Consider the following 13,875-nt stretch of genomic DNA (forward strand, 5'->3'; position numbering starts at 1 on the left):
ATGGATTCTGACGTCCAGGTAGTTGAGTCCTGCTTGGTGGCGCCATGCGAGGAGACGCCGAGGAGAGCACTCGCGCTGTCCCCGCTCGATCTGCTGCTGGCCAACCGCGGCCACACCCCGATCGTCTACTTCTACCTTCGCAATACGGCCGGCGACGGCGGCTTCTTCGACGTCGCGAGGATGAAGACGGCCATGGGGAAAGCCCTGGTCGCCTTCTACCCTCTCGCCGGCCGTCTCACCGTGGACGACGACCGTGACCAGCTCCAGATTGACTGCAACGCCGAGGGCGCTCTCTTCGTCGTGGCCCGTTGCACCGGTCTCGCCATCGACGACTTCGACGGCCTTGGCCCGTCGCCGGAGCTCAAGCACCTGTTCGTCCCCCGCGTCGATGCGTCGTCGCCTATCATGATGGCCGTGCAGGTGACGTTCTTGAGGTGCGGTGGGGTGGCGCTCGGCACGGCGGTTCACCACGCCGCCGTCGACGCCATCGGCGCGTTCCACTTCTTTCAGACGTGGTCGGCTCTCTGCCGGGACGGCGACGGGGCCGTGGTGGAGCTGCCGTGCCACGACCGCACCCTCCTCGGCGCGCGCTCGCCGCCGGTCGTCCATCCGGACGCTCTCTCGGTGTTCTGCCCGACGCTGAAGCTCTGCCAGGCGCCGTCGGATCACCCGGTCGTGAGCGAGGTGATCAGCTTCTCCGGTGACCAGGTCGCCGGCCTCAAGAACGCGTGCGGCGGCGGGGTGAGCACCTTCTCCGCCGTGAGCGCGCACGTGTGGCGGTGCGTGTGCGTCGCCCGACGGCTGCCGGCGGACGCCAAGACGCGGCTCACCTTCCCGGCGAGCATCCGGCGGTGCATGAGCCCGCCACTCCCCAGCCGCTACTTCGGCAACACGATCATCTGGCTGTGCGCCGCCGGCCTAGTTGAGGACATCACCTCGCCGGACGCGCTTCCCGCCGTCGCCGGCCGCATCAGCGGCGCCGTCCGCCGGATGGACGACGAGCTGGCGCGGTCGGCGATCGACTACTTCGAGATGACGCTGGAGAAGGGCTCCGGGAGGCCGTCACCGTCGCCGCCGGGCAACGTGGTGGCGACGGACCTGCGGGTGGTCAGCTGGCTCCGCATGCCGGTGTACGACGTGGACTTCGGGTGGGGGAAGCCGACGCAGATGCAGCGAGCCGAGTCCGAGCGCGGTGGCTTCGTGTACCTCATCAACGGCGACGACGACGGCGGCGGCGGCGGGATGCACATGGTGGTGTGTATGGAAGCGGCAAATCTGATGGAGTTCAAGCGGCAGCTCTACACCAAGCTCTAGCTGGAAATTAACCTTGTAAAATTATCACAAAACCCTTATCTATTGCTCTCTGGGCAAAAATATTTATTTACGACGAGATTTAATCGAACTTCTAAAATTCCGACAATCAAAAGTTTATAAAACCAAATAAGTTTATGATATTATGGTAATACATTTCAAGAAAAAAACTATGTATATCATTTGTTTTGCATTAAAACAAAGCATTTGAAAAATAATTGGTGACGGAATTTTAAAATTTTGACCAAATCTTATTGTAAACGATAAATATTTTTGATCGGAGCGAGTAGAAAATTATTCTAATCGGTTAGTTGTAATATCCACTCCTTATCTACTGTGTTCTCCCTGTTGTTCTGATCTTTTTTTTGTTGTTTGATGGTTGTTGAGTGTTGATGAATTATTTTGTTGGCTTAAATCAGGCATGTTCAGTCCGAGTTTGAGATCCGAGAACATTTTAAACTTAGAGCATCCCAACAACTCATCTAAATTTGGTCCTTCGTATCTTCATTTGGATGATCATCTAAACTAGTTTCATCCTTTATATCTCTTTGTACTCCACTAGATCATACGTATACAATATCCTCTATATATTTTTAAAGGATAGAGAGATCATCTAAATTTGAAGGTTTTTTATCCTAATATGGATGACATCTAAAAATAAATAACAGGATGGCCTTGGAGCTTAATTTGTAGTCTCCATCCTTTATTTTTAGGATAGAGAATGGGATAGATGAGCTGTTGGGGATGCTCTTCCTCTTCGTTGCAGTTGGCGCATAGTCCAAGATAAAATTAACTGAAAATAGGGCAAACTAGTAAAAAGAAAGGGAAATGTTACGATGGTAGCGCAGTAAATTTAAACTATGTATTTTTACTAAGTATATTAAACATTTTATTTAAAACTTTGGTAATATATATTTATCAATTTATTTATTTTAACATGATATGTGACACACTAATTTATTGTAATATTGTATATTTTAGTTTTTATTTTATCTCAATAAAAATTTCTATGCATCTCGTACCGATACAGTATAATATAATCAGAGCATTTGGATTTAAAGTAAGAAACGGCTCATAATTATTTAAAGTTATTTAAAGGTATGTTAACAGTTGGCATGACAACGATCGAAGCTCCCTCGATCCTTTCCTCCCGTGTCAACTGTTGGTAATTAGTTGCTCCATTTGACTTTGATGCACGTTAACAAATAAAAATGGGTCTACCTAGCTAGCAGGACTATTTAATTTCCTCCAGATCACAGGCATCATATAAAATAAAATAGCTATGTCGTCATCTGTTCGCTGTTCGAGAGAAAGAACGAATTGATATATATGTAAATAAAAATAATTTATGAGCAAAATTTTTATAAGTATGGTAAGTATAGATGGTCATATAGGCCGGGCTTTAATGACGGCACGGGCACGGTCCAATAAAGCACAGCTCAAACACGGCCCGGCCCGGCTCGTGACTATGTGTCGTGCTTGGGCCATAACCCCAACACGGTGGGCCGGCATGAGCACTACCCGTTAACGGGAATGGCCCGATATGTTCCGTTTTGTATGCCTATTTGTTTCTTATAGCTTTATATGTGTGATTTCTATGTCTAAAATTATAAATTTGAGGAGGTATATAATTTTGGTTGTCTAAGTTGATAATGGATGTTTGGATTGGATCATTGGGTGTTTTTCATTGTCAACAAGTGTTTTTTTTATTTTTGAACTATTGACTAGCCGTTAATTTTGTATTTTGAGATTTGTGTTGGAGTTCGGGCCGGCACGGGCACATCGGGCCTAACGGGCCGGCACGACACGTATAAAACATCTCCATGCCGTGCCTGGGCTTATTGCAAAGTACGGCACGCGGCACGGCACGACACGACTAGCCAATCGTGCCTGTGCCTTAACGGGCCGTGACTATTCGTGCCCGTGCCATGCCATGCCGGGCGGCCCAGATGGCCATGATAATTGCAAGCGATCAAAAATAAAGATAGAAAAATAATCTACGATGAAAAAATCCAAAAACCAACACTAAACTTAAAGTTAAAAATTTAAATATTAGTTTATATAAGTACACATAAGCGAAAAGATACTGACGCGAACTGCACAACACATGCTGGCCAGCGGTGCTCGCTCGTGCGCATGTGCCACCCCTCGCCTCGCCAACGCCAACCGAAAGTGTGGCTTCTACCTCTACCCTAGTTCAAGGTTAAAGCCGATTTACCCAACTGTCCAACATCTCTGTGGAGGGGATGTTCATCGGTCCGCGTTTAGTTTCTTAGATTTTTTTCTACAATGAATTAATTAAACTCAAAACATTCGTCTCGTGGTTTCTAGGTGATCTATTACCGTCAGCAGCTAGGCAGCGAGACAATTTGAACGAACATGGTATGGGACATCGAAGTCCCCTTCATCCTTGCTAGGGATGTTTAAAAAACGAGATTGTTAACAATACCCTCATAACCCCTTCATATTCCAATGCATTTCACCGTTTTTTTATAGTTTGATTGCCAATCTTATACCCGATGGGATGGTCCATTCGGGAGACCACGAATGAATGCGAAAAGGACAAGTACCTTTTCAACTTTCAGATTTAATAGTGTAAATGGTGGACTTAAATGCTATAAAGTTAAAATTTTATTTAAAAAGATAAGATGATGAACTTCTTCATAGAAAACTTTTTTTAAAAAAATACGGGAAGTATCCATGCAAAAACCGAGAGAAAATCTAAGAAAAATCCACATTAAAGAACGCATGGCTGTGTGTTATTTTACTTAGATTTTTTTTGACTTTTGCTATTGTGCTTCTAGAGTTGTTAAACGGTGTGTTTTTTAAAATGTTATATATGTAATTTCGTTGTCTTATATTTTTTAAATAGGTTTTTAAATTTATAGCAGTTAATTTCACTGTTTATACTGGTCACCGATCACAGGAGTCAGAATTTTTTTTTATCTTTACCTCCGTTCATTTAAAGAACGCAGTCATGGTCAGAAAATTCCATTTACCAAATTGGACGGATTTTATTTTTCTGTAGAGAGCTTGCAGTGTGGCTGAAACCGAAGATTCCAATTTTCTGAAAGGATTGCGGAAAATTCAGAGGCCACGCACGCCAAATCCACTCGACCCAACCGCGAAACAAAAAAGAAAAAAAAAAGAAAAAAGAGAAAAAAAATCAAACCAAACCAAACCGAAAACAATGGAGCTCTCCCTCCTCCCCTCCCTATCCGCGCGCCACCACCGCGCCCTCCCCCTCTCGCTCCCGCCCCCCGCGGCGGCAAGGACGGCGCAGCTGCGGCGCCCGGCCGCCTTCGCCTGCCGCTGCTGCTCCGGCTCCTCCCACGACGGGGCGACACGGCGGTGGTTCGCCTCCCTCCTCGCCGCCACCGCAGGTTGGGCTGTTCTTTGACTCAGCACTCCTAGGGCGTTCCAGGATTCTGCTTGCTGGATTACGCGCTCTGATGGTGAATGGCCTCCTTTTGATGGCTCGGTTCTCGGCGTAGCTGTGGGGATTGGCGTGGCTGCGGGTGACGCCGACGCGGTGTCTACCAGTCGGAGAGCGGTAAGGGCATGATCCTGCGATGTGGGGTTGAAATGTTCTTCTTCTTGTTCTTGTTGTTTGATTGATTGGATTGGATTGGATTGGATCCGCAGCTAAGGAGCGCCAAGATTCCGGAGAGCGAGTTCACCACTCTGCCCAATGGTCTCAAGTATGCTTTTGCAGCTACTCCTTGCTGAATTTTTATCACTTAATAGCTCTCCAAATTAAAACTAGATGAGGTTGTCGACTGCACAACTTCCTATCCCTATATTAGGCTGATTTCATCTCCTGTCGATATGTAGATCCTATGCAGATAAGTGTATTATGGTATAATAACAACTTAACAAGCAACTAATTACTCATTCTACTTCAAAAGGTTGGTTTTAACGTATTGCAGAATTGTTTTCTTCAGATAACTTCTGTTGTTTGTGTGATTGTAAACCAAACCATGCTTTATTATTTGCTTTTTTTTTCTGAATGCCGTGTAACTTTGCAAAGTTTTGAGCAGGTACTATGACATTACGGTGGGAACTGGGCCCAAAGCTGTTAAAGGATCCCGTGTCGCAGTATGTACCCTCATTATCTGTATTTGCTGTTCAGTCAAGATAGTCATTTTGAGAGCCATGTCATAATAGAATAACTAGTGGCGTTTGGATATGTAACCATGTAACTGTTGATGAGGGCCTTGTGAGCTTTGGGCAATGCCATCATGAGATCGAATAATCCTATGAGCTTGATGACTCACGAAACATGACTTTTTTTTTTTACATTTTTTCTTATTTTGGATCTGTAATGATATACTTATATGAGAAAGTGACTTATATCAGAAAGTAACTTCCTTCCGAAAAATTCAACTATGCAAGACTAATGTAAGAGTATGCCTCTAGTTTTAAGATTAGTCTCCATTGCCATGATATGTGAAAACAATGAACTGTCAATTTATGTGATGGCACATGAATGTTCACAAGTTCAGTTCCAATTTTTCAAGTATAATGATCAATTCTTATCTTACTTCAGGTACATTATGTGGCCAAGTGGAAGGGCATAACATTCATGACAAGCAGGCAGGGTCTCGGTGTTGGGGGTGGAACGGTAATTCTTCATTTTCTGCTTCCTTGTGTATAGTAGTAAGTTAACAGCTGTGTATTAGATTAGTTCATTCTTCCACTTCCTTTTTTTGAAAACAATACCTCTATACATCATTATGGTTAGCATGTATGCTCTTTATTTTTTTTTCTCATTTTGAAATCTACTGATAGTTTCCTAATGTTGTATTCATAGACCAGTTATAGTTTCAAATATGTTTACACTAGACTTCCTGTCTTTTACATGTCTTAAATCATCTGCAGCCATATGGGTTTGATATTGGCAATTCTGAGAGAGGCAATGTTTTAAAGGGATTGGATTTTGGGGTTGAGGGAATGAAAGCTGGAGGCCAGGTCAGCTACTGCTATGATTCTTTTTTTTCTTTTGGTTTGATTCTATGATTTTTTTTTCCTTTCAAGAAAGCTTTGGTTTTAAAGAGAACTAACAACTAAGACCTATCCCCAGCAAAATGGAGGATGACTAGTCTTGAGAAATTCCATGTTTTCCATTATACGTTGCTATAGAAAAGAATAATATTTATGATTGTGTTATATCTTTATTGATGGTAATGATCTATCACATCTGATGGATGTCAACTTTGTAAGAAAAAGGATCACAAAGATACATTTTTCAGCTCTGATAAATTCCTTATTTTCAAGAAATTCTTGACACTAATACTTGTAAGAGCATGTATCAGACAAAAGTAGATCCTCTGATTCTGTCATCATTCCTGTATGCAGACATTTTCTTTTTCTGCAATCTGATGATATCTAAATTTTCAGAGGTTGATCATAGTTCCTCCTGAACTGGCTTATGGAAAGAAGGGTGTTCAGGAAATTCCTCCAAATGCAACTATCGAGGTGAATTGCCATTTGCTTCCCTGTTGTTTACATTGAGATGTTCAACTTTTTCCTTTTGCCGTGTCGTTCTTACATGTTCCTGTGTTTTCAACAGCTGGATGTTGAACTACTATCAGTCAAACAGAATTCATTTGGGTAAGTTTAGTTATTGGACCAATTTTCTCCTACCACCATTATTCTAACAAAAACCTGTTCCACAGGACTCCTGTGAAGATCATTGAAGGATAAATATGCATAGACTTCTGCAGTAAGTAGTATATATAGTTTGGACATATCATTTCAACATCTGAGAAAAGGGATAGATGTATCAAAATTCGTTGGTGCCTTGGTGGTGCTGCATAGATAAGCGCATGATCATGCAAGGATTTGAACTGAGTTGAAATATAGATTTTCCAGATTTTCTCTGTTGAATAAATGGAATTTTTATTACCTACCTTTTTCATTCAATTTTGCCCGTTCAATTTGAAGATTCTTTTGCCGATCAATCAAGTTGACTTTCTAGGATTCCAGTATGTGATTTAATGCTGGTGTTTGAGGGAGTGTATAAATGCATTTATCAAAAGCAGAAATAATAATGCAGCAGAGTGTAAAACAGATATAGAAAAAGGGAGTAAAAGAAGTATATGTGTTCATCTAGGATTATTCATGTAGCAGTGCCTGGTAGAATGATCTTTTTTTTTTTTGTATCTAGATTCTTTTTTGCCTTTTCATTTATTTTATTACTGTTGCTTGCCTACAATTCTCAACCAATAACCACATCTTAGGGAAGGTATCTATCATATTTTTACTTGTATTAAGTTACAGAATGTGAATCAATGCCTTTAAACTGGTAGAGAAGGTATCAACTTGCCAGCAGTATAACCTTAGCTAATATTTATACGAGAGAAGCCTTTGCATCTTGTGCATGCAAAGACTATGCTTTCTTCTCTTAACCAAGAAATAGGATAATACTAATCTTGCCTTGCAAGACAGATGAATGATAACTTACAAATTGTTGTAAACCTCAATTGCTAGTCTTTAACTCAGTGAGGTCCTTGTAAAGAAACCTTGGATAATGATAATGAAGAACCCAAACCTTGTGTGGCCTTGATCAAAGATGTTGACAACAAAAGTGTTAATGGGTTAGAGAACTGGAGAGACTTGGCATAGTTTAAACCTGAAGGCAAAGCAAGGTAGGAGCAGCTTGTGGGGTAGTAGATATACTAATTGGCTTGTTTCATGGAGACTAAAGGAATGAGGAACAATGAGATCTTCTAAATGGAAAGTAAGAAAGCAGAGGGCATCAAGAATCTACTGAAAATAATAATTCCTTTAGCCTTTCCCCTTGCTGGTTCTTTTATCTTTGACCTTATAACAACAAATAGGGCAAATAGAGACAGTGATATAGACTTGTCTGATAGCCCAGTCCAATTAGATCCATCATACGGATTAGGTTCAATTCACGAAGAGGAGGAAGAGGAAATGGATTCATGCCATTGTGCGGCGCCAAAACTAGTGCAAACAGAGAATCCCTGCAGCACAGGTAGGCTTGTGAGCAGTGAATTTTCAAGGCAGGCCGCTCCTACTGAAGAAATCATGGCGGCGCAGGCCTCTGAGAGTTCATCAGAAGCTTCGGTCAATAGAGTTCAGGATGACAGGAGAATGCTGGAAGACGTCGACAGCTTGAAGCGTATGGTGTCTACGCTTGAAGAGCAGGCTGCCAGCATCCAGTCGCAGTTCCACGACTACTGCGACATGAAGGAGCAGGAGTCGACATACCAGAAGATGCAGATCATGTGCCTGGGGATGAAGCTGGAGCAGCTGGAATCTCAGAACCAGCGGCTGGAAGCAGCTGCTGCGGAGATCCGTGCAGCCGCTGAAGAGTTTGTGATGGTGCGAGCTAAGTTCGACGCGCTGCAGAACAAATCCAAGAAGATCTGGAAGAAGAACAAGCAAGACTTGGATGCCATTGATGAAAGAATCCTGGCTCTTGATGCCAAGGAGGCAGAAATGGAAGCAGAAATGGCAACAAGATGCCAAGACTTTGAGCAGTACATGGAGGAGATGAAGCAACTGACTTTGCAGCTGCAGAAGGAGAAAGGATCAGACAACCAGGTAAAATGCTGCCAAATCATCTGCTTACACAATCTCATCTTTTTCATGCCATTTGCATTTAATTTGCAGTTGCATTTGATCAGCAATCAGCACTGTGAAATCAACTAAATTTTCTTGTGCCAGAATGTGGAGGTCATCGTGGAGAGGAGCATGAGGAAGCTGTCGAGCAACAAGGACGTTCTGGACGGGCTGGAGGCACTCCGGGACCGGTGGGCCGCCGACATGGAGGAGATGATCTACCTCGGCTGGATCACGGCGTGGCTGCAGCACGACCTCCTGGTCCTCGACGGCGAGGTCGGCACGCCGGCGCCGGCGGTCGACGGTGGCTCGCCACCACCGGCGCGGCACAAGGGGGAGACGATGGTGGCCGTGGTGGCGCCGAGCACCGAGGTGGAGCTCTGCAAGGCGGCATCGTCGTCGTCGTCGTCGTCGAGCGCGTCGTCGGAGACGCGCGGCGCGGCGGCTGCGGCGGAGTCGTCGTCGTGCTTGACGGGGTTCGCCGGCGGGCGCGGGAGCTGTGGCATCATCGGACGGCCCAGATTGCTCCGCAGGCTGAGAGGGTGGGCCGGAGGGAAGGGCAGGAGCAGGAGGCCATGCAAGGTCGAATTCCCGCCTAATCCGATGTAATTTCATTCGAATTCGAATTCAAATTTCATTTACTTTGTGATGATTATGACCGAAACTCGAATCTGTATTTGCTTTTAATTCGGACTCTTCTCGGATGAATATGATGTATAGTTGAGGAATATAAGGAAGGAATACTATCTCTTGTGCTGCTGTGCATGGATCTTTTGGATGGATGGAAATTTTGTTCATGCATGGTGATTATTTTACTACAGTCCAAAGTTGGGCGGCCCTAATTTAACATTTTCTCGAAACACAGTACAACCACTTACGCACCCCCTCGTCCCAAAACAAATCAATTTAAGTTTTTAGATATAATGTTTAACTTTCCGTCTCATTAAAAAAATTTACGATTAATAATTTTATTTTTATTAGATGATAAAATATAAAGTTTAAATTTACGATTAATAATTTTATTTTTATTAGATGATAAAATATAAATAGTACTTTATGTGTGATTATTTTTAAAAAAAATTAAAAATTTTTCAAATAAGACGGACGGTCAAATGCTCGACGCAAAAACCGAAAGTTGGTTTTTTGGACGGATGGAGTAAATAGTTGTATACTTTATGTTTTGTCAGCGCCTATCAAAACCAGCCAGGACATATATTCGCTTATGTTTATACTTCTAAGTCAAAATTTAAATTTTTAATCTTAAATTTATATGTTTATACTTTTAGATCGCTAACATATAGAACTTTTATTTATAAATTATTTCTTTTTAATATGTCGTTTGACATTTTATATAAAAAACCAAACGATCACCGTCCGCTGCAGTATTGGACTATTGGTGCAGAACAGTACTTCAGTACTTACTCCTGTTTCAATATGTTAATTAACTCAATTCGTCTCACGTCATTATGCACGTGTATAAAATTAATGGATTTTTTAGGGTTTAAACTTCTAAATCTAACTTGGAATGAAGTACGGAGTAGAACCGTGGAGTGGCCGAATCCAACTCTCCTCTACTTTATTTTGTAAGTGCAAATTACACTTATGATTATATTTTTATTATCCAAGTTTTACTTTAAATTATCCATAATCATATCTCTTCACTTTGAACAGCGTAAATCTAGACCGCTTTCGGCACCATGACTTAGTTAACTAAGCCTCCCTCGTTTTTCGCGCGCACGTTTCCCGAACTACTAGACGGTGTATTTTTTACAAAAAATTTCTACAGAAAAGTTATTTTAAAAAATCATATTAATCTATTTTATATTTTTAATAATTAATAATTAATTAATCATGTAATAATACTACATTTTTCGTGCAGGTGTACAAGTTAACTTATGTCCACGTAACGATTGCGGCCCTACTACGGTTGCGTGTGGATCATCTTAAATGATTTTCTTAATAAACAGTAATAATTTCAAATACATCGACTTTGACACATCGTCCAACTTCTCATCTATACATAGTTCATATATTAATAAAAAGATGATTAGAAATGGCAGAAAAATATTGGTTGGAGTGGTTCCATGTCACGCCCAGAAATTCCTCACATGAATTTCTGAACTTAATTGTGTATTAAATCCCTGTCCAGGACCAGCCAGGGTACACAAAAAGACAATGTTGATTACATAACCATCGTTCTTAGAAACAACTGAAAATTACACTTATTCTAGCGGAAATGCAGCGGAAAGAAAAACAATGGGGTAGACTAGCTCCAGCGGGTACGGCTCCAGTCCACAGGCAACGCTTCGACGACGGAACAGCTCACTCCTGAGAGGCACCTCCATCGGACTCTGCTTCTAGCTCTGGGTTGGGAAAGTTAAGCAAGGCTGAGTACAAACCACCGTACTCAACAAGTAACACGGACAAGGGGGAAACAAATGATGCATAGGGATTAACAAGGACAGGCTCGGGTTAGTTGCGACAAAGCAGCAATTTAAATAAATAACAGAGATTGAAAGAATAAAGGTAATTAAGTACAGTAAAACATAAATAAGGTAAGCAGTTGTAAAGTACCACAACACTGTCCAACGTTACACCACGTTGCAACAGGCCCAACCACTACTCAACGTTACACCACGTTGCAGTAGTCCCGAGAGCTAACAGATTTTACTCAAGTTATTAGGGTTCACTAATCACAGTGAAGTTGGGAGTTCGCCCGTAACCGTGGGCACGGCTATTCGAATAGTTTATACTCTGATCATAGGTGTACTACTGTACCCACAAGACACGACTCCACTACACTTGAACGTGCGCCGACATACCACCACGGCATACCGGAAAGGAGACCGTGATAGGACCCGTTACACAACCCTCCCTATTTAATCGTACCACACTTCAGGTTTCACCCCCTCCTTTACACCAAGTCGGGCAGTCCCCTCTTGTGCCTCGGTAGATCCGGAAGCAGGAGAAGCTTTCGTTACACCACGATTGCCCGTCCATACTCCATCACGCCTACCCTTGCCTGGGTACGTCAAATAGTTTGAAGTCATGCTCCAAATCCCACCTTACCCATTTCGGCATGTGGTTAGCACTTAATTACTTCCAGGGTTTCCCATGAACCGGTCCTTAATCGCCATGGGTGCGACTCTCAAAACCATGCACCCATAGCCCACCATTATCAACATTTTAGTGGACATTAACCGGAACCGGGTAGTGAATCAATGTCTCGGCTATTCAGAACTAAGCATAATTATATGTGATCCCATGAGCTATTTATTCTAAGCATGGCTAAGCATTAACCTAGGCCTGACTCTAATCAAGTTACCCCTGGTCCAGCAACGAATAAAGTTGGATAAACAACGGCATAATAATAAGGTTTACCCGAAAATAACATAAAGTAAGTACTTTAATTAAAACAATGCATATTTGAAATAAATAAGCGGGGAATTTGCAATAATGGGTTCAATATGTTCAAGGATGAGTGTCACTTGCCTTGCTCTGGCCCTTGGGGAACTTCGGCGACGATCTCGAAGTAAACCGGCTCTTCGGTGGGGTCCGAATCTAAGCGACAAAGCACAAAAATAAATAAAACAGGCACAAACTCTACTAAAACAGCAAAAGAAACTATTTTTAATGGATTCTTGATAATTTTATGAATTTAATGAAATTTGAATGGACCTAAACGGAGACTAGATGAATTACTTATGAATTTTAGAAGTTTTCTGGGTTTTTTAGCTAAACAGAAAAGTCCTAAATCAATTATTGCGCAATTAATGAGGCTGCTGACGTCAGCGAGGAGAGAGGAAGCTGACGGCTGACAGGTGGGGACCACCTGTCGGTGAGAGAGAGAGGGAGAGAGGCGCTGACAGCTGGGCCCGGGAGGAGAGAGAGGAGGCGGGCGCGGGGAGCGACTGACGAGTGGGTCCCACTCGTCAGCGAGAGAGGACAGAGAGGAGCGAGGCGCAGAGCGCGGCTCGGGCGGACGGCGCGACGGCGACGACCGGCGAGCGGCGACGGCGCGACGGCGACGACGGCTGGGGCGGCGATGTACGGCGACGGTGGAAGGACAGCGGCGACGGCGACTGGCGAGCGGCGACGGCGCGGCACGCGCGGGCGCAAGGGACGGCGGCCAGACGTCGGCGACGCGGAGGCGACGACGACCACGGTGACCGGCGAGAGCGGCGGGCTTCGGCCTCGTCCGGCGACGGCGCGCGACTCGGCGGCGGTCGGCCGGAAAGGGGGAGAAAGAGGGGAGGAGGGTGCGGAGGCTCACCGGCGGCGGCGAGGGCGCGGACGGGTCGGCGAGACCGAGGCGAAGGTGGCGACGCGGGCGGGAGCGGGAGATCGGCGGTGGCGGCGGAGATCGATCGGCGGCGGCGACGGGCGAGACGCGGCGGCGGCCGGGCGACGAGGGAACGCGCGGCGCCGAGGAGGTTCCCTGGTGACGGCGAGGGCGGCAACAAGTCGGCGACAGAGAGACGGAGGTGGTGACGCGGCTAGGCGGCGACGACCGGTGACTGGTGGCGAGATTGCGCGGCGGCGGAGAACGGCGGCAGCGCGGCGGCGACTTGAGCGACGATGGAAAACGAGCGACGGCGCGGCGGCGGAGGGGATTTATAGGGTGGCGGCGACCGACTAGGGCGGGCGGAGGTTGGAGACCGAGTCGGCGACGACGCGGTCTCGGCGGCGGCCGTTGCGGCGGCGGCGGTTGCGGCGCAGCGGCGACTCGGACTCGGCCGGCGCGGGCGCGGGCGAGCGGGCGGCCGAAACGGTCACTGACAGGTGGGCCCCACCTGTCAGTGGCGCGAGAGGGGAGGGAGCGGCGATGGACTTCGCGGTGCGGGCGACGAGCGAGCGGGCGAGCTGGGCCGAAACCGCGGCCCAGGCGGGGGCGCGCGCGGCGGGCGGAGGGAGGCCGGTCGGCTGGGCCGGCCGGGGAGGAGGATGGGCCGGCTCGGCTGGGCCGGCCCGGGA

At 45.5% G+C, this 13,875-nt stretch overlaps 3 protein-coding genes across 3 annotated transcripts; all 3 read left to right on the top strand.

Moving 5' to 3' along the window:
- Positions 1-1,314, top strand: LOC102703982 (putrescine hydroxycinnamoyltransferase 1-like). Its single transcript, XM_015839055.2, has one exon. It carries the CDS (start codon positions 1-3, stop codon positions 1,312-1,314), a length of 1,314 nt encoding a protein of 437 aa, XP_015694541.2.
- A 3,184-nt stretch (positions 1,315-4,498) lies between these two features.
- On the top strand, positions 4,499-7,218 carry LOC102704259 (peptidyl-prolyl cis-trans isomerase FKBP16-4, chloroplastic). Its single transcript, XM_006657457.3, has 9 exons — positions 4,499-4,694; positions 4,806-4,864; positions 4,957-5,012; positions 5,352-5,409; positions 5,861-5,935; positions 6,193-6,282; positions 6,712-6,789; positions 6,884-6,924; positions 6,990-7,218. The coding sequence occupies exons 1-9, from the start codon at positions 4,502-4,504 to the stop codon at positions 7,015-7,017; spliced, it is 678 nt and encodes a 225-aa protein (XP_006657520.2). The 5' UTR covers positions 4,499-4,501; the 3' UTR covers positions 7,018-7,218.
- Positions 7,219-7,305: 87 nt separating this feature from the next.
- Positions 7,306-9,679, top strand: LOC102704536 (protein CHUP1, chloroplastic-like). The gene is made up of 2 exons (XM_006657458.3): positions 7,306-8,883; positions 9,007-9,679. The coding sequence occupies exons 1-2, from the start codon at positions 8,047-8,049 to the stop codon at positions 9,508-9,510; spliced, it is 1,341 nt and encodes a 446-aa protein (XP_006657521.1). The 5' UTR covers positions 7,306-8,046; the 3' UTR covers positions 9,511-9,679.
- The last annotated feature ends 4,196 nt before the right edge of the window (positions 9,680-13,875 follow it).

This window comes from Oryza brachyantha, chromosome 7 (genome assembly GCF_000231095.2).
Source record: "Oryza brachyantha chromosome 7, ObraRS2, whole genome shotgun sequence".
NCBI lineage: Eukaryota > Viridiplantae > Streptophyta > Magnoliopsida > Poales > Poaceae > Oryza > Oryza brachyantha.

Bases quoted from the DNA above. Each gene is read 5' to 3' on its own strand.
- LOC102703982 (XM_015839055.2), top strand. From the start codon at position 1: ATGGATTCTGACGTCCAGGTAGTTGAGTCCTGCTTGGTGGCGCCATGC.
- LOC102704259 (XM_006657457.3), top strand. From the start codon at position 4,502: ATGGAGCTCTCCCTCCTCCCCTCCCTATCCGCGCGCCACCACCGCGCC. The intron at 5,410-5,860 runs GTATGTACCCTC...ATCTTACTTCAG, and splicing joins TTAAAGGATCCCGTGTCGCA to GTACATTATGTGGCCAAGTG. The intron at 5,936-6,192 runs GTAATTCTTCAT...AATCATCTGCAG, and splicing joins TCGGTGTTGGGGGTGGAACG to CCATATGGGTTTGATATTGG.
- LOC102704536 (XM_006657458.3), top strand. From the start codon at position 8,047: ATGGAAAGTAAGAAAGCAGAGGGCATCAAGAATCTACTGAAAATAATA. The intron at 8,884-9,006 runs GTAAAATGCTGC...TTCTTGTGCCAG, and splicing joins AGAAAGGATCAGACAACCAG to AATGTGGAGGTCATCGTGGA.